The 20,387-nt window shown below is 34.5% G+C and overlaps 1 protein-coding gene across 1 annotated transcript in view; it reads right to left on the reverse strand.

The window, feature by feature from the left end:
* trol (terribly reduced optic lobes) overlaps positions 1-20,387 on the reverse strand; it is a 1,293,721-nt gene that overhangs the window by 353,940 nt on the left and 919,394 nt on the right. Inside the window, exon 62 of the mRNA XM_067129897.1 lies at positions 7,490-7,623. Within this exon, the coding sequence (XP_066985998.1) occupies positions 7,490-7,623 (134 nt within the window). The remainder of the gene's footprint in view (positions 1-7,489; positions 7,624-20,387) is intronic.

A 20,387-nucleotide genomic window follows, 5' to 3' on the forward strand; every position in this document is an offset into this window, starting at 1 on the left:
TATATATATATATATATATATATATATATTGTAAGTTATAAATATATATATATATATATATATATATATATATATATATATATATATATATATATATATATATATATATATATATATATATATGTGTGTGTGTATATTAGGTCACAAATGTCACATAATACTAAATTCACTATTCCTTGGGAATATATTCTTTCACGGGAAAGTAAATCTAATAATTGAATTTGCTCTGAGGCCGTGTGCAAACAATGTGTCCTTTGCCAGGTGGTCAGTGATCGGTTTCCCCTTCCCAGGTTTCCTGTGGATAAAGACAATTCAGGCAGCTTACTTTGCCTTTAGAAAGGTTGTTTTAAGCACCTTAGTTGGGCTAAGCTGCTTAAGGGAGTGGCATTCAGTCTCCTATCTTTGCCCTTTTTTATCCGGGTCATCTCAATATCTGTTCCAGGTAAAAAGAAGGACAGATCGAAAAGTTGATAACTTTGCTCTGATATCTAGGTCAAATACGATCGGCCATGTGGCGGCGAATTTATTCTTAATAAACAAAGGGTAAATTAGGTGGGGGGGAGGCGCGCTGTGCAGCAACTTTGTGTGTTATAATATATATATATATATATATATATATATATTATAATATATATATATATATATATATATATATATATATATATATAAATATATATATATATATATATATATATATATATATATATATATATATATATATATATATATATATATATATATATATATATATATATATATATATATATATATATATATATATATATATATGTGTATATTAGGTCACAAATGTCACGTAACACTAAATTCACTAAATTGGGGAAGTAAATCTAATATATATATATATATATATATATATATATATATATATATATATATATAATCTCTAACCAGGACAAATTAAATTTTTAGATTTATTTCCCCATGAAAGAATTTATTCCCAAGGAATTATGTGATATTTGTGACCTAAATATCTTTCATGGGAAAATATATATATATATATATATATATATATATATACTATTTTATATATATATATATATATATATATATATATATATATATATATATATATATATATATATATATATATATATATATATATAATCTCTAATGACTTCAGTGTATAAGCAAATCCCACAGGAAAAAGACAGGCAGAAGTTCAGTACCAAGACTTTCAGGACAAATTAAAAGAAGGTTTTTGGTCAGTTGTCAAAGGGTTAAACAGAAAGTTAATCCCCATGAAAGAAAACAAAAGAAATTTATTCCCAAGATCCCAGATTATCCTGGATTAACTTTCTGTTTATTACCCTTTGACAACTGAATTCTTGCTATTTTTGTTTACTTTGTAACCTTCTTTAATTTAGTATTTGCTTATATATGTGATATTTTTATATTTATATATATATATATATATATATATATATATATATATATATATATATATATATATATATATATATATATATATATATTATATAATATATATATATATATATATATATATATATATATATATATATATGTATTTTATATATATATATATATATATATATATATATATATATATATATATATATATATATATATATATATATATATATATATATATATATATATATATATATATATATATATTTATAAAATATATATATGTATATTAGGCTACAAATATCACATAATAAAAATTAACATTCCTTGGGAGATTCTTTCACATGACTAATCAGTGTATAAGCAAATCCCACAGGAAAAAACAAAACCGACAGGCAGAAGTTCAGTGTTTGTACCAAGCACTTTCCCACATTTATTGCCCACTCACGCTGATGCTGTTTGAAACAAGAAGTGCAGGCTTTGTACAGGGTCTCCTGCAAAATTCTACATTCTCTCGAATAAGACACAAATAAACTACTATTGAACTGAAGAAGGAGGTACAAAGTAAACAAATTTAGCGTTGGAGAACAAGAATTTTAAAGAACCAGATGGTCAGTTGTCAAAGGGTAATAAACAGAAAAACAGTTAATCCAGGATAAAAAGTTTGCCACTGACTTGATAAAAAGTATCCAGGTTCAGCTCATGAGTTTATGGCCAGTCGTGGATGGTTTGAACTTTAAGAACCCACAGTAAGACCAAACAAAAGAAATACTAAAGTGTGGTCTTAGGTTCCAAAGAGGACCTATATTACAAAAGAGGAGAAGAAATTGCCTGGCCATAAACCCATGAAGGATAGACAGCGCTAGTCCTTAAGATCAAGCCTCTGCTAGTGTATTTTTTAAGAAACATAACTTTAAGCTGAATGTTTATTCTTTTAGTGGGTTTCTGAATAAACAGAATACCTCGAAGAGAAAGGTTAATCCAGGAAGTGTGGTCTGAGCTGGCTAGGTTCAGTTTGTCAGACAGCTCCTCACTACTCCAGCCCATGGACCAGCAGATTATCCTGGATTAAAGGTGTTTTGAAGTCTTTCTAACACTTACTGTTTTGGAAGGAATTACCCAGTTTGACAACTGACCATCTGGTGGATTCTTGGGGCTATTTTTGTTTTTGATTCCCCAAGTCAGCTTGGAGATGACCCTGAACCCCTTCCTCTGCCTGGCGCTGATGTTGAGTTGTTTCTGTGGCCAAGTCCATGGGCTTGGAGGTGAGTTCTGATGATGTAGAGGAGCTGGTGGCAGAACACAATGAAACAGAGGAACTCCAGGAACTTCAGCTGAAGAGGAGGAGAGCAAGGAGGTGCCTACTACAGGCACTAAAGAAATCAAGGAGATGCTGATGCACTGGGAGAAATTCCAGGAATTCTTCGAGAAGCATCACCATGACAAGGCTGTAGTGAACCGGGCTATTGACTATTTGCTTAGTATATGAAAAACGTATATTTTTTTCTAAAGAAGAAAACCAGCCCGGTCCCATATATCATGTATGGAAGGAGATATATATATACCTCCTCTCACATCCATCTCCACAGATCCAGATCCTCATATAAGGTATATACTGTAAAAACTTTTATTAGTGTTTATAAATGACCTAGAGATATATAATATTTATTCATGCAAGTTAAAGCAATATAAATTATATACTAACAGTATTTCATTTAATATTACTATATACTCCATTGATAATATATTGATCTGGGCTGTTCATAGCTGTTCATGAGTATATATGCCATAGTTGTTAAAACCTTTTTAATGTTTATAAATGACCTAAAGATGCTTGTAAGATTAAGGCTTTTGTGTTATAGCTCATAACAGGAAATGATGTTTCTACATGTTATTTTGTGTTTAATCCATGTGCAGTATTTTGTGATGATTCCTGGATTCAGTTCTTGTGGTTCATATATCATATATATATATATATATATATATATGGAAATATATAAGATATATATTATATAAATAAAGTATTCAGTGCTTGTGTGATGTATATTCATGTATACAGTATGGCTACTGGTTGTGAAAAGTTTTTGTGATTATAAGTGACAAATGCATAATACTAAATTAACTATTTCTACATTTGATTTTGGAATAAAATTCTTTCATGGGTAAATAAATCTAATTACTGAATTTGTCCTGGTGTAAAGATCCATAGTCATATATATATAGTGTTATATACAGTAGTATTAAGTCTTATGTTTGTGCTAGTATTAAGGATTCCTTTTGTAGACTAGTTTTAGTAATCATTATATATACAGTATATAATAAAATGAAAAATGAGTTAATTTCTGGTTTTCCTGTTTATCCTTTAACATTGCATGTATATATCAATATATATCTATGTATATATGTATGTTTTGTGTTGTCTAGTTGGTTATTATTCTCAGAAAAGCTATTATCTGTTGCACTTTGATTTCTACTTTCAAAGCATCGGAGGTTGTCCACATAAGTAGGAATAAACTTGCTTTCTGTGTAGCTATCTTTTGAGCTCACCTTTATCGTGCTCAGATGTCAGCTATCTTACAACAATTTAGTTTGTTCGGTGTTGAAATAAATCATATTTTCCCTTCACATATTTATTGGAGTTTTAAAAAGTTAATAAATTCTCTTCCACCTCTTTCTTTACAGGTAATGATACCGAGGCTTTTGGGAGACGCAGTAAATTCTACTAAGTTAACAACTGAACTCTGTCTTTAGAAGATTTGTTCACTAATTTTATCTAAGTCCTTCTTTGGCAGCACTAATTTCACTTCACACAATCTGCTTCCGTCACCCAAAACTTAACTGTACTGACTTCTCTCTCTCTCTCTCTCCAGCTCGTTTATATGGGACTCTCCCCTTCTGCTGAACAGATGCCAGAACTAGGTACAGTATTATTTTGTGTGTTTTTCACTCTATCGATCCCATGTCCATTCAATTTCATATGTTGATGGATAGTTCAATTAGATGCCTAGACATCTGGTGATTCGTTGGGTCGGTGCCCAATGGGTATGGCGTGGGGTGTTCATTGAGGCGACATAAGACCCTTCACTGGTGGATAGCTGAAAACCTCTGACTTCATATTGTTGCTCACAAGGTACAAAACACCATTAAGGGTCAGTGCCAGAGCAATGGGAGAAATGTCTGGAGATTATAATATCACTTATTATCTGTGGAGACCAAATCATTACCTGTCTGTTCTTTTACTTGAGTAAAATCCTAAAAAGTGAAATCTTAAATAATGTCTCTATTATAGCCTCCATATACTGTATATCTATATATACAAAAAATGGATGTACGTATGTGTCTGTGTGTGTATGTTCCAGAAACATGCTGAAACACATTGAGCAATTTCAACCAAACTTGTTAAACATATGACATACTATCTTGAATGCATGTTTTTATGTTTAGTTGATATCAACCAACCTCCACCATGATAGCCGATTGGTATGTTTGAAACAAGAAGTTGTTTATGAATCTTTATCACATAAACTGAATTTTTTATATTCACAAGTATTAGACTACAGATATCGTTTAATATCCAATTCACCCTACTTTGGGAATACCGAAGAAGGGGAATTATAATATATACATCATACACCTTAATCCCATCTTCTTATGGGGTCAGCTACTCAAATCTTCTTTCACAGAATTCATTTTGGGTATCTGCATGTTCTACACTTAGCCATTTCATGTTCTCTCTCTCTCTCTCTCTATGACGTCACTCCATCTAATTTTCTGCGTGTCTCTACTTTTTCTATCCCCGAGACCCATATCACATACTTTCTTAACCAGAGCATTTTCATATCTGCAAACTACATGAAGATGCCACCTTGTCCTGCTTTCCTTGGTTTAATCTGTTATTCTACAAACATCCACTCTTTTTCTCATTTGTTCATTTTCAATTCTTTCCAGCACCAACACTCAGGGTCCTTCTAAACATTCAGCTTTACTTCTACTCCTTGTAGCACTGACTTTAAGTCCTCTTTCCTGGCACTCCTTCCAAACCCTGTATCTCTTGCAATTTTTCTCCTATTTCTGCTGTCACAATTAAGTCATCATCTATACACAGCAGATCTCATACCATATTTTCTCTCATGCTCAGTGAACACATCCATTAAATGACTGATTGATTTAAGACTACTAAAACTGGTGTCACAACACCTAGGTTACTGATGCTGTATTAAAATTAAATAGGAAACTAAAAGGATAAATAAATTTAAAAAGGGTTTCATATAGGAAATATCTAAAAATATATATATTTAATCATATCTACAAATTCATAAATGATATATATACATACTAAGTGTGTATATGGCTTAAAATTTGTTGAGGAGGCTTGCCCCCCTCACAAAGATATATAACTGCTCTATATTACAATCCTCACTGAGAATTGTAGCAGAGATAAAATGTCCTTCTCTGTCACGTCCCCAAGATAGGAACCTGTCTCAAATTCCCAAGACAGGGACGTTCAACCAGCAAATGTCTCACAGTCAAGAGACAATACAGTCATTGCAATGTGGAGGGTTTTCAAGATACATCAAGAACCCATGAGTGAGTCTTGTATGTCCAATCCTCAACCTGCACAACATTGTTTCTTGTCTCCTTGGCACATAGGGATATGACCAAGGAGACACTGATGACGTAACACTGGGCTTTTTTGATTCGTTGCAATATTTTCCCATAAGGACTGCCAAAACTTTTTAATTTTCTAACCTACTAAAGGATATACATCCTGATATGGCAGTAGACATCTTCTGGGTTCTGGGGAGGTGACTACTGACTTAGAAAGTTGATCAGCTTGCTCATTCCCAATCACCCCAACATGGGAAGGCACCCAACAAAAATTTACTTCTTTACCTCCTCTTTTCACTAAAAACAGCCATTCCCATACAGTATACAATAATACCTTGATCTTACACGCTTTGAGTTAAGCAAATCTACAGACACACAAGCTTTTCATTGAAACCTAACTAATTGGCATACGTGATTTTTTTCACATACACACCGCATTTGCAAAATCCTTGAGAAACCCTGCAGAAGTGTATGAGAAACCCTGCAGAAGTGTTTATGTTTAATTCTTAAGGTAATTTATAAGTTTTCATACTTTTATGAGTAAAATCTTTATGAAAAATGTATTATTTTTATTTTTGTAAGTGCATAAATATGATAGAAAGGTAATTACAGCTCGTACAGTTAGTGTACTTTTACAAGATGTGATACTCATTTGCAAAGTTACTGCACTTTTCAAAGTTGATACCCCTGCAGAAAGTGTTTGTTTAATTTTTGAAGTAATTTATAAGTCTTCATGCTCTTAAGTGTAAAATCGGTATGGAAAATTTGTATTATTTATATTTTTGTACATAAATATGACACAAGGGCAGTACAGTTATTGTATTATGCCCATATGTATTTCTCTCTCTCTCTTGTTCATAATTAGCGGGCACACATATTTTCACAACTTATTATTTCTCTGTACATCTTTACCCGTACTGTACATAATTTTAAATTGACTGAATTTTACCTGTACCCTCTACGAACATTACGTACAAGTTTTCTCTATTTTATTGAATTGTACCTTCGTTATGACTGTGACTTGTGAAGAAAGTCATCATAAAGGACAGCTTTCTTAAAAGTAAAGGCATATGAGCTGTTATATTACATAAACTGATAACTGATTGCTTTCACCAACATCTCAAGGAATCTTTAAGATGAGGGCCAATTTGACTTCTGTGATTTCTAGTACAATAATTTAGATATAATCAATCTCATTAGACAGTTTTTCTATGTTGCTTAGTAACATTAATTTTGTAACTTTGCTGTGCCTTGAAAAATTTTCCACTGCTGTGTGATTCCTGATGTCAATGACAAATATGGTATAAACCACAACTTTCAACATGGTGGGTGCTAAGAATGTGCTCAGATACTGACCTTTCACTCCTGCATCTGGAAAACTGGTATCATTTTGGGTGATCTCAATTTTGAGAACAACTGAAACTGAATATAATTCTGGAGCTGAATGATGAAACTAGTCTAGCAATATATCACAGAGATGATACCAACATACCTGGACATTAGGAATAGTTAAACGGCCACGCACATCAGTTGTTCCAGGAGGCATTGGCCTGTTGCCATCTCTTGTCCATCTTACTGGAGCACGAATTGTTCCTTCATCTCGGCACTGGAACACAACCTCACGAGCTGCCACAAAAAAAAAAAGATTAATTCTTTGTTGAAAGAATGGAGCAAAATACAGTAATAATAATAATAATAATAATAATAATAATAATAATAATAATAATAATAATAATAATAATAATAATAATACCTCAAGTACCAGTACCAGAATACCTCTCTATTACTAAAAAAATTAATACCTGTCCTACATATTATAGCCTCAATTTCTGTTGGTCAAAGAATTACAACTAGACATGTATGAAGTTTAGGAAGCTAAAATTTGCTAGACTAACCCCTGCAGTCAGGGTAGCTTAAATGATAACCATATGTCACAAGTAAGTGATTTTCAAACTGTATAAAAACATGTTGGTAGATATTTATTACTTTATACTAGTTATGTCAGGAAATGTAAAAACACGAAATATATTTGATAATCAATTCTGAGGACTTGAAAATTTATTTAACAACTTTGTAGCTTCTATACAGTAGTTTTAATCAATATTCTTAATGATATCCTCCTGCTTCTGCTAAAAGCACTTGAAATTAAAATTATTCTGAATACATACACTACAAAATATGTACAATACACAATCCATTTTCAAAACTTTAAAAAATTATTACTGTAGTTTCTCATACTACCCCTCTCAATCAATATAAAATTGAAAGAAACGATTAACCAAGACATATAGAGTTAAGTGTGTATACTAAAATGGAAAACGTTTAAACTGCACAATGATCAAACCTTGGACCATATGGAGCCTATGCCCTCAGGATAATAGTGACCCCAGTGGAGTTAAGGGGGTTAAAAGGGGCTTTATACTATTGTTTAAATGCTCTTCATATTTGTGTTACAGCCAAATTTTATATCACTAATGCTGTATTTGCCTCTTACTTTCCACTTATCTCTTTGTCCTTTATCAACCAACAATGTGAAATGTACTTTTCATAGCTGCAAGAACTTCTTACCTACCATCTCCACAAAATAAAAGTGAATCTTTAAAATCTGACAGCAGCTGACAATCTTTTGTCAATTCAATAAAGACTGCTGTAAACTGAAAAACACCAGCTTACATATAAAAAATTCACTATTTCTTTGCATACTTAGCATTCATATTGCTATAGGCTTTGACCTGATGATTAGTTCAGCAGCTGAGAAAAAGAAGAGGAGGTTCCTGCTTTCCTAGCCTGTCTTGTCTTTTACCTTCCCTCTGGTAGGTAATAACAGAGCAACTCCATTATCTAGGCTTCAGTTAGTTTTTGCGGTTAGCTGACACAAACAAAGGGTTTTTGTGAAAGCTTCATGTTTGTGGTTTCTTGTAAGGATCTGGTCTCAAAGATATGAACTGACAACAATCTATCACCATAGACATGGGGCCTCAGAGAGAATGGTAGGGTCATTGTCACACTCTTGGATGTCTGGAGTCTGTTTGAAAATTGCCTCCAAGGAGTCAAGATGTGATAAGCTGAAGTCTAGATTGGACTGGCCAATTAGCATAGCATCCAATGATGAAGCTTCAGGGCCTTGGCAGGGGAAAGCAATAAAACACCCTGTTGTTCAGTCTTGTTGCAAACACGATGTTTGGAAAGCCCTACAACTTCCAGAGATCCTGTCATCAATAAGATCTGGCCTTTCCTGCTCATCTAATCCACCAAAACTGTTCTTGTATGAAAAAAGCTGCAGCAATAGAAGTATGTTCTTGGATTCTGACCAACATAGAACTCCATGCTTCTAGAGGTATGTGAAATTATATTGTCTAAGAAGACAAAATCCTCTGCTTGATAGAATCTTCACACCAGCCAATAATTGGAGATTGCATATATGGAGAACTCTTTCCTTCTGTGACCAAAGAAATGACATATCTAAGTTCCCTAAAATGGCACCCTTTCCTACTTCCACCTTGACTAAATGTATGTCAAGTCTGGGCTCCTCACACTAGAGGGATTTCTGTCAGAAGTAACGTCTGTTCTTCCACCATCTTAGATTATTTGATAACTAATGGAATTTGAACTATGAGAGTGTCTGGAATGAAGACTTGTTGTATTGCTCCTTCCAATGGAACAGAATGATTTCACAGTCAATTTGGAAAGGAAGATAGAATTCTTCAGTGAAGGCATTTTCCTTAGTGGAGACACCCATTCTTGGCTGACATGGCCTCTGAGGAAAGAAACTAAGAGGATCATAAGAAACAAGTGTACTTGTCTCTCCGATGGAAAAGCCTGCCCACTGAGAGAATCTCCTTTTTCAGAAAGACAATCACTTAGGCTGGGTGTACATCAGATCTTTGGCCCACAAGATCCCTTCACGAAAGCTGGCTAAGAGTAGCCAGTCATCCATGTAGAAGAAAAATTCTGGCTCCAAAAAGACACCACCTGGACAATGGCGAGTAACTATGAGTACCTGTGGTGCCTTGTTCAAGCCAAAGCAGTGCTTAGAACTTGAGAAACTTGGGTATTGAATCTTGTATTATGTCCTCTTTAGAGTAACCTAATCCTGGCCTAGCCTAGAGTTAGCAAAAGCCTGTTTTATCTTTTTATTCCCCTTTTTTATGTATTATAGGGATTTATCCTAATGTTAAGGCCGAAGGTTTGTTCCACGTATGAACAAGTGCTTTGCAATGTTGTTCCACATCCACACACAGTCAAAAGGTTCTTTTATCCTACCCACTTACTTAACAATGGGTTTAGTAAACATATGAATTTGTTATCTGCTGAAAGAGGAAATGCAGCATTCCTTTGCAGTATAACTGTGTTCTTTGAAGGTGAAAAGGAAGGCCTCTACAAGAAGATGCCTCAGCAGTACGCATATCCTTGATTGCCTTAAGCCTTGCCTAGATCATGTAGATCAAAGCAGGTCAGTAAATTTTTTCCTGAATACCAGCCCCACCTGCATGATAAATGTCCCATACAAGCTAACGGGCCATAAACGTTGAAACACAAAGATGTTAAATAAGTATCTCAGTACTGTAACCGTGAATTTGCAACAGATTTTAGTATGCTTTTCATATCCAGCATATTAATGAGACTTGAGAATAAAGTATTAAAGCAGAAAAATGCTGGCAGGTCTAGGAGTACCCTGCAGGGGGCTAAAAGGCTAATACAGTACTAATAAATGAACTCCAATCCTGAGTATCAGAAACATGGACAAAGTCAGGGTGTAACTCGGCACATCTATCTATCAACGGATGATAGCAAGAAGGTAAAACTACAGTGAAGTTGGGGTCTGCTTGAGAAGGTAGCAGTTACCAAGCAGTTTGAAAAGATTTTCACCTCAGTATCATTTTCCTAAAAAAGAACAGGACAGAAAGTTTGATGAAATATAGCCTGCTCTCAATATGTCCACTGTTCATAATAGAATATTTATCAATAGTTACACCTCATGCCTTCCCTTGATTTACAAGCTGCTGAAGAATTTTTTTTTTTTTTTGGCTGAACTTCCATTGGGCTTGCTTCTGAAGACTGTTTTCCAGACGAACTCCATTGGGCATATTGCCTCTCTCTTTCAAGGTTGTACTTGAAAGCATACTCTTAAAAGGGCCACTTTTCTGTTATGCTTCACATGTTTCTTTAGTCAAAGCATGATAAATATTGATAAACCTACCATTTACAGCAAAAGTATGTATGCACACACTCAAGTACATCACTCCTGTGAAGCTGGGCTTCTCACAACAAAATTTAAATAAACAATATAAGATTAGTACTAATAGAAAAAGACCTGAGGAAACTGCTTGTGGTACGAAACTCTTCAAGGACAAATGCTCAAAACCTATAAAAGCCACTTATGCAATAGTAATGAAGAAAACAAAGAAAATACAAGAATAAAACAAACCTTGCAATCTACTGTGTTTGCCAGTGTTATGAGCAACCATGTCACATTTAAATACTTGAAGGTATCTAAACAGACAGACACATGAATGCAATCAAAATCACACAAAAAAAAAAATTGGTAGTTACCCCCAGTATGCTATGGGATACTAGTGGTTCCAAATTTTGGACAATATACATCTAAAATTATATGGTTCAGGGTCCCTTGGAATCCAACTGTCTCTTGTGCTGCTCCAAAGGAGCTGCAGGACACGGTGATTTTCTCCTACCCACACAACTTTGGGTAAGGCAGGTCAACCTCCTCCCAGGTTTAGGGTGGAGGGAAGTGGCAGTGGCCACATTCCCTTTTCTGCTGGCATGGCTTGGGTCCCTGGCAGACAGCTCTCTCTGACAGTCACTGAACTAACACAAGGCAGTCCAAAGGCCCATTCACATATGGATGGGGGTGCAGAACCTTCTTTCAAGGTAATGGATTATGAAACAGTTGATACAGACAAATGGAACAGATCATAATAATGCTTCCTAGCTTGACCCACAAGAGAGAGATAAAGTAGTACTTAATGTACAACTTCATAAAATTAGTAGACTAATAATGATCTTCAAAGACAAATGTGTGCCCGACATGCTTATTAAAAAAAAATTCCCACACTGATTATTCCTGCAATATCTAGATTCAGGAATTGTTTACTATTCAATGAACACATCCTACACAAAATAAAAAGTAGAACAATACTACACAAAATAAAAAGTAGAACAATACCAATTTCATTGTGTGGCCCAAGAAGAAAAATCACAATACTGTACCTGCCCACACTCAGAGCACACCTTCAATGATATTACCACTTTGGTAGCAGAAAACTAACCAAGGCATAAGAAACGGAGTTGCTGTGTCATTACCTACCAAAATGGAAGGTAAACAAAATACGAGACAGGTTGTGAAACCAGGTAAAACCCCTCTATTTCCTTTTTTTTTTTTTTTAAATCAATTGACGAGTGGGCTAGTGGCTCCAAACTTATGAATGTTCAGTAAAGTTCATAAAAATAATGCTCTTCATCGAGTTACTTGTTTTTATTAAACAATTTAGCCTGGTCAGTGAATAAAATGTTTTACTTTCATATGTTAACCAAACACTTTGCCACAGCTACTGCAATAAATTATAACTTTTTAAATATCAAAGGGCCAAACTAGAATGACCAATTAAAGTTATATTGAATCACGTCAATGTTGGTTGATTGATTGATTACGAAATTTAGGTCTTGAAGACCAAGCGCTGGAACCCATCACGATTATTCAGCGCCGTAATGAAGGTGAAATGTGATGTTCATTTTGGAATGAAGAATGCTATAACCTAGCAGTGTATATGCATTTTATTGTTAATATTAGATTTATTCCACACTGAAATGGCTACAATTCCGGTCACAGTTTGGTTTAGCTTTGGTTGCTTTTTCAGCAACTTCATTTTCTTTAAGATCAAAATGGTTGTTTACCTGAGTTAACCTGTCTTAAAATAAACCTTTTTCTGTTTTAATCTAATGCTGCAACAAGATAATTTAAAAGGTCACCTCTCGCATCATTCAGTCAATATGTTTGCTTCTGATAAGGTCAGTATATTTCCTCAATTATCATATGTCTGTAATAACTAGAATTGGGAAGGAACAGGGCCTTGATGCAACAATATAAAAGATGTCACCTTTCAGAACAAAAGTTGAACCCAAAAAATTTAACACCAAAAAGTCAAGCTACTTTAAAAAGGAATGACAAGGATCCTGACAAGGTTGCCTAAAAGCTACTGAACTTCAAAGAACGGCACTGTACTGCAGTTGGACTTTACGATGGAAAAATCGAAGTCTCATATATTAATAACGGAGGGAAGGAAATGATTCAGGCAGCATTTATCTAAACTTATTTGAAATGGCTGTCCTAATTTATTGCTCACAAAATGCCTAGCCCTGAAAACTGATCAAGAGTAGACTGTTGTGTCAGGAAAGTACATACTTTGTGTCACAAAGAACCCACAAAAGAGGACGGGGAACCTGATCCATACAAGAATTCATCCTCATTCCATGATATGTGGGATTTGCATATTGTTATGTGAACTCAGACACAGCATCCCTCTTGGATAATTACTTCTCTAGTGTTTAATGACTTTGAGACATTTTCCAAAGACAGAAAACCAAAACACACTTAAGGTTGTTCAATCTGCTCCACTACCAGCAATAAGTGGCTTGCACTGTAAACATAGCAAAAATGTTTGAAGCATTAAACCAGTTTACATTACTTTTTAACTTTAATCAATAACTCTTTTTGTTTCTTTTTTTTAAACAAACACTTTGATGCCATGATAAATCTAGACCAGTGGGCAAACGAAGTCCAAGTTTATCAAAGGTGAAGCAACTTAAAGTCTGAAAAGAATCTTTAAGTCTAGAAAAACAATCTATTAGGCTCCCTTAACGGGTCTAGTGGAAGAAGTGGCGGCTTACTGAACCCAAAAATGTATCCTCCAGAGCAAATGTCGAAATATAAGGCTACACAAAAGGTTTCTTTCTGCCTTATTACACCAACCATATCAAATGCCCTACTCCTGATTTCTCTATCCACAACTAAAAGACCCAAGATGAAAGCTCCCTAGAAGGACCATCTTTGTCTAGGAGTTAGTGAGAAGGGCTAGTTTTCTCTGGCTCATGATTCTAGTTGCCTGGTAAAAATACGGGTCTTATGACCAGACGTAGGTCTTTGTATAAATTACACCAATTTTAATTTCAACAGACTATCAAATTAATATAGTGTTAGCATTTAATTTAATAGTAGCCACAAGAGAAATAGGATGTCAGATTTTTCCAAATTTTCCATCTGGTAGAATGTACAATGAATGTTTATTATGTAGGTAATGCTTTCTGGCCAGAAGTACAGGCAAAAAACTTTTCCAAAAGTCACCTGCAATTCCAGTAATTGCCTTTTTCATCACTATCTAGTGTCTAAGCTTATCAACACAGGCATTTGTTGAACTAAAAGTTGTTACTGATTATTGATTTTCTTTATTCTATTCATACAGTTTATGGAGCTTCTTATGTCACAAACTGTTATTGTGCAATGACTATAACAATCATTATCATACCTTTCTAAATAACCTACTAAGTTCACCAAGCATTGGGTTACAACCAATTCCAACTTTGAAACAAACAATATAACTGTTTAACTAGAACATTCTGAAATTAGATGGCATATCCATTAGTTTTCAGAGTTTATCCTACACTGTGCTCCTATATTTTTACCATTTTCCTGAATTACTTCTCAAATGGGGTCCTTTACAAACAAGATTTGGAATGAGCTTGAATTACAGAGGTATTTTAATGTCAGAAGGCAAACTTCAAGGCCTCGACCAAAGGATGAACGTGGGTACAACACCCTAGTGTTAGTGGTATCCCATTATATACTGAGTAGCACTCAACACCATGAAGCACTGCATTTGTCTGCTGACTTATAAACCTTTTACTTCAATGTCTCGAAAATAGTAGTTTTTACATTTGACAAAACTGTACTGACCAAAAGAAATTTCAGTGTTCCAATGCAGGTACCAGTGATCATTAGCAATTTAAATCCATTGCATTTCCATGTTAATATCAACTTTCTGTATGTAAAATTGGTGTTAATGACACTGAATACCTCTCATGGGACAGAATAACTTTTACACATGTGACCTGGACTGAGAAATAATCAATTTACATGTATAAAAATTTGTTAGAGGTGAATGAAATTGACTGTTTGTTCAGAAGCAGTTATACAAATGAAGTAGAAGCAGTTATACAAATGAAGTAGTAACTGGAGATGGAATTAAGGAAGTTTCTGTACTGTGAATTTTCTAATCTACTTAAATTTTTAGTTTTGCAACAAAGAAAAATAATGGAGACACAGACAGTATAACTCATAATCATCATTCTGGTATATATTTACTACTTGGCTGCAATGTTAAAACATGAGGCTACTTGAATCTTTCTTCGATTCGGTATCATTATGCATAGTCTTGTCAACAATTCATAATTTATGTATGATAGCATCACCTGACACATAAAGATGATAAATTTACAATGTTGAGTACCTACAACATGCCTGTCTTCAGGCAATTTGATCAAGGGCACTTAGTCTCTTTAAGTGTATCTTCTGGGTGAGATCAAGTTATCAATTTAATTTTACTTTCTGGGTGAGCTCACGTTATCAATTCAATTTTACTTACTTTTTTAAAACTTATTGTATGAGGAAAATGGCCAGTTTTCATCAACTACCTAATGTAACAATAAAATTACCTATAAAAGGCTATTTAAAAATTTTTTCTTGGTTCCAATTAACTTATATGCTTGCAAAATTCATACTGGTAAAGTTACTAATGTCACTTGAAAATATATGTGGAACTAGCATACATCAATAAATTATATTCTATTTTTTCTTAGTTTCACTATTCCATATTCAGTTTCATAAGCAAAATGTGTCTTAGGCTCCTTACTGATAGTTATTTAATTACTGTACCTATAAATAGCCTGAATGTTTTATTTTTTACTCTAACATTTGCTTGTGGTGCCCCCACATCAACTTTCCTTATTGTGATAATGGACACATATTCTGGCATTATATTAGTTTTAGACTGAGTACAATAGGGAAAGCTCTTTCATGTTTAAGATTTTAAACCTCTTAGTAACAGAATGATAAATTTCTTGATGGCAATGAAAAAAACTGCTGCTTAAAACCCTTGCAGAACAGCACTCTTCAACTTATAGTATCTGATATATGTGGAGTATAGTAGTGCATCCTCGACTTACGGCACCACTGTCTTATGGCGATTCAATCTTATGGCGCTTTTTCAGTACCGTAACTTGATGTTGTATTAAGTTACGGCGCCGTAAGTGCTGCTGATAGAGCTAACAGCAAGACTGGGCATCATGTTAACGGCACTAACTTGATGCAACATCAAGTTATGAAGTTATGGTGCCATAAGCCCTGGTAAAGCACTGATGATGGCGAAAAATCAACTTACGGCAGATATCAAGTTACGGAGCAGCACTAGAACAGATCCCCTGCTGTAAGTCGAGAATGCACTTAGTTTAAAAGGTACTTCTTTATAAAAATGATGATTTGTCTTTGAATACTATTTCCACAATGTTTTAAGGCCTGATTAACTTTAAAGTACACGAAGTCCAAAAATTTGGCATCTTTTGGTCTGGTATGGTATCTATTCAATAAGTCTCACTGGCTGTTAAAGCCCCTAGTCTGGCACATGGAAAGCTGGAATCATATCTCATTCCATGGTACTGTAAATATCAAGTAAATAAATTATAAACTATGCTGTACAGTACTGATTATTAATAAGTATACCTATTCTAATGTAAAGAAAATAATCTAAAGTTCTTTGAACACCAGTAAATAAATATGGACTGAAACATTCAGATGATACACCTAATATGCAGCCAAGTTACAAAAGTAGTGTTTCTATAACATTATGTGAAATAAAATTGAAAATCATTTACAATACAGTACTCACAGTAAATGACATAAATGTGTGTACAGATATACCAGCATCATGAAAACGAAAAGTATGAATCGAGAAAAGTAAGTTAGGGTGGTTTACATGATGTGTGAGTGATTATCTGCTAATCTGCTACAGTAATTAAGTAAACACCTCTCAGAAATGTTTCTGTTACTACTTTATGATATGAACAATAAATGTCATAAACCTGTTAAAAGTTTTGTGTACAACTCGTCTATAAGTGTACATGCATTGGAATGTGCATTCTTGCAGCCAGTTAAGAAATAACAGGTAGTACCGGACACAACACACATTAGAAAAATAAATAATACATACTGTACATACGAGCATCAAAAAATAAAACTATGCATAATGTGTGTGTATATGGGCAATTAAATGCTGATCTTCTCTGAGCCTACAGCTACACTAATGTAATATGTACCTTTAGTGCTCTATCAAAAAATGCATTTATAGCAAGTTGTGTACTTTACTAAGATGTAAAGAAACATAAACCACATTAAAAATGTAGCGAAATTCATTTGTTACACCAGAATACACGAGCCACAAGATGCTATTTCGACTCTACAATGGCTATAACACTGCTAGCAGATAAGGCACGACTAACACTTGCATGTAATTTATGTAATATCAACATAATTTTCATGGAACGACATTTCTACAAAAACATGCATCGTAAGTGTCATTGTTAAATAGATATTTTTTCCATTTTTATCAAACCGAACTTTGTTGGGCTGAAACTCAACATTGTATTTTTTATATGTATCATTCTAATAACATACAATACTACATGCAAAATTCACTTTCTAAAAGGTCTACACAAATCCAGGCTACCTCTGGAATGGGGAATGCCATTACACCCAATCACTGTTTTACAGAATCCCTAGACATACTTCCTGACTTCACCGATACACATCTTGATTTAATACTAATGAAAAGATGGATATTTAGGTCTGGCTTCACAAAGGTTACTTTAGTTGCTTTAGCCTTAGTGATCACAGCACTAGTTTCTTTTCAACCTTAAAATGAAATACATTCATGTGGATCTACTTCCAATGGGTATTGCTCCGCCATTAGTGACATCACAGGTGTTGAGAAAAAGTGTTGTGACACTTGTCTTTATCCTAAGGAAATATAAAAAGTATTTTTTCATAATGGTGAGCCTTGACAAACAATTTAAAACCTTAGAGATGTTGATTTTATATATTTTTGGTACAATAATTCCAATAATTACTGATTTTAATTATGTACCAACTAACATAGCCTATAGGCTAAATAACCTTTACTTGGTGCTTGGAAATAGGTAATCAAAGGTTATGAAATATGTAGAAAATATAGTATGGATATCCATTTAGTTTTGTCTTAATTGAGCTAAGAAGCATTTGTGAGCAAATCCTTTAAGGTAATGTTACTGTAGTAATTGTAATTAATATTTTCATACATTACTACTATTTTATGGATATGACCCATTGATCATGTTACCTTACATCATACTATAGACACATACTTGTGAGATACTGTGCGTAGCTAACACTAGGTGGTTTTTATCAAACACTTGTTCCTCTTATCACTACTGGGCACATTACTTGCGCCACAGCGAATTGCTCAGTCGGCTTTTTGCCTATGGAAATGCCTCATAACTACCTGCCATGAGCCAGCCCCTTCGACAAGAGAGATTGTACTTTCTGCACGTTGTGGTATAGTTTTATGCATTCTTTCTATATTTACGTAAAGTGGAAATGCATATTACTTAGAAGAAAGATATTATGTTTTGTTGTGTTTGTATTTACTGTAGTTATGTGTTTGGCTGTTTCGTGTACTTTGGTAAGTATATGTGTAATAGTGTTTAAGTGCCGGTCATAGGCTGTTTGGTGGTAAGGTTGTTAGTTGAACATCTGGTGTCGGTTGGCAACGATCATGAAGGCAGTCTCATCACAGCTTTGGTGAAGTGTCGTTGTATTTAGCAGGGACTCAAGAAAGGGGAATGCAGCCATAGTTGTCGGTGCCTTCAAGTCCACTTAAGTATTCCCTTTCATCCTAAAGTTCATTTAGGGAGATTTCCTTTAGGAGATATGCATATCTAAATGTAAGAAGAATTTCTTGGAGTGTGCTTTTTATGATGGTTATGTAGAGATTGTGCTCAAACCAATCCCATCTTCAATTCAGGCTAGGAATATCGAATGTGCCATTTGAATGAACAGTAAGTTTATATCATATAATGTCTTAGATTAATATACACAACGCAATGCAGTTTTAAAGACTTGGGCTACGATTATTAGTACGTTTCAAACCGTTTAACCTACACGATTACACTTATGATTTGAAATGCTCTACTTGTTCTGAATATGTCAGAATAAATTTTGTTGGTTGTCAGACATGTGAAATATGCAACATGTTCCTGGCAGCAATGTTAAATGGTGAAAGAGCTCATTTTTGAGCTGTCTCTATGAGTTATAGGTTTCAATAGGAGTACGGGAGGAGGAGACTACTGTACATCATTCCGGCTGACTTATGGCAGCGAGTTTCCATCCCTCTCTGAGCAGAAGCTGTATGTGGGTCAATACTCCAAAAGCAGTGGATTCTAGGAACTCCCAATTCAACTCCGATGGAGACAGAGTCTTTCCTTGGGAAAGAGGTCTATGACACCTGATATGAAGTGGATATAGCCACTGAAATTTCCCCTCTGAATCTGAAAGATCTATGGAACAGTCTTCTGCTTTACATAAGAGAGATACTTCAGGTGAGAATCTTGCCTTTCCCATCCAACAATAATGTACTGAGGGGACCCATAGGATCTATCCAGCCCCTTCTGAAGTGTCTGTACCTTTTAGGGGGTGGTGATTTATACAGGACTTCTATACTGCCAGGCAGTGACGATACGATTGCCTTGGCTCATCAGTTCATGCAGGTTTCCCTGATGAGAAAATTCCGCTGGCAGTACTTTCAGAATTCCATGAGGAAATAATGAACAGTATCAAGGATGACCTTGCTCCTGAGCATCAGCATATCAGAGATGCTATCAGTGATTCCCAAGATGAATTCAGGTCTGTTCTGGATATGGAATTGGGTGTGATGTGTGAAAATTTCTCATCCTTTTAACTACAAGATAGCGAGGCTGTACAGTCTGCCCAGGAAGAGATAGGTTTTCTCACCAAAAATCTTAGGTCATGGGAACAGCGTAATAAAAAAACTCAAGTCCAAAAATAAGTTGAATCAGTTGTCTAGATCCCTGTTGAAATCAGAATGGATAATAAGAGACAGCCTACTCCCAGAACTACAACTGGTAACAATAATAAGACCTGGTCAAAGAATAAAACCTCAAATCAGAATGTAGAGTGGGCACCAATATCTGCCCCTGAGAATGATACTGGTAACCCTTGGTGAGACACCTCAATGTACAACCTTTCACCAGATGGAAAATACCTCATTAAT

This window comes from Macrobrachium rosenbergii, chromosome 3 (genome assembly GCF_040412425.1).
Source record: "Macrobrachium rosenbergii isolate ZJJX-2024 chromosome 3, ASM4041242v1, whole genome shotgun sequence".
NCBI lineage: Eukaryota > Metazoa > Arthropoda > Malacostraca > Decapoda > Palaemonidae > Macrobrachium > Macrobrachium rosenbergii.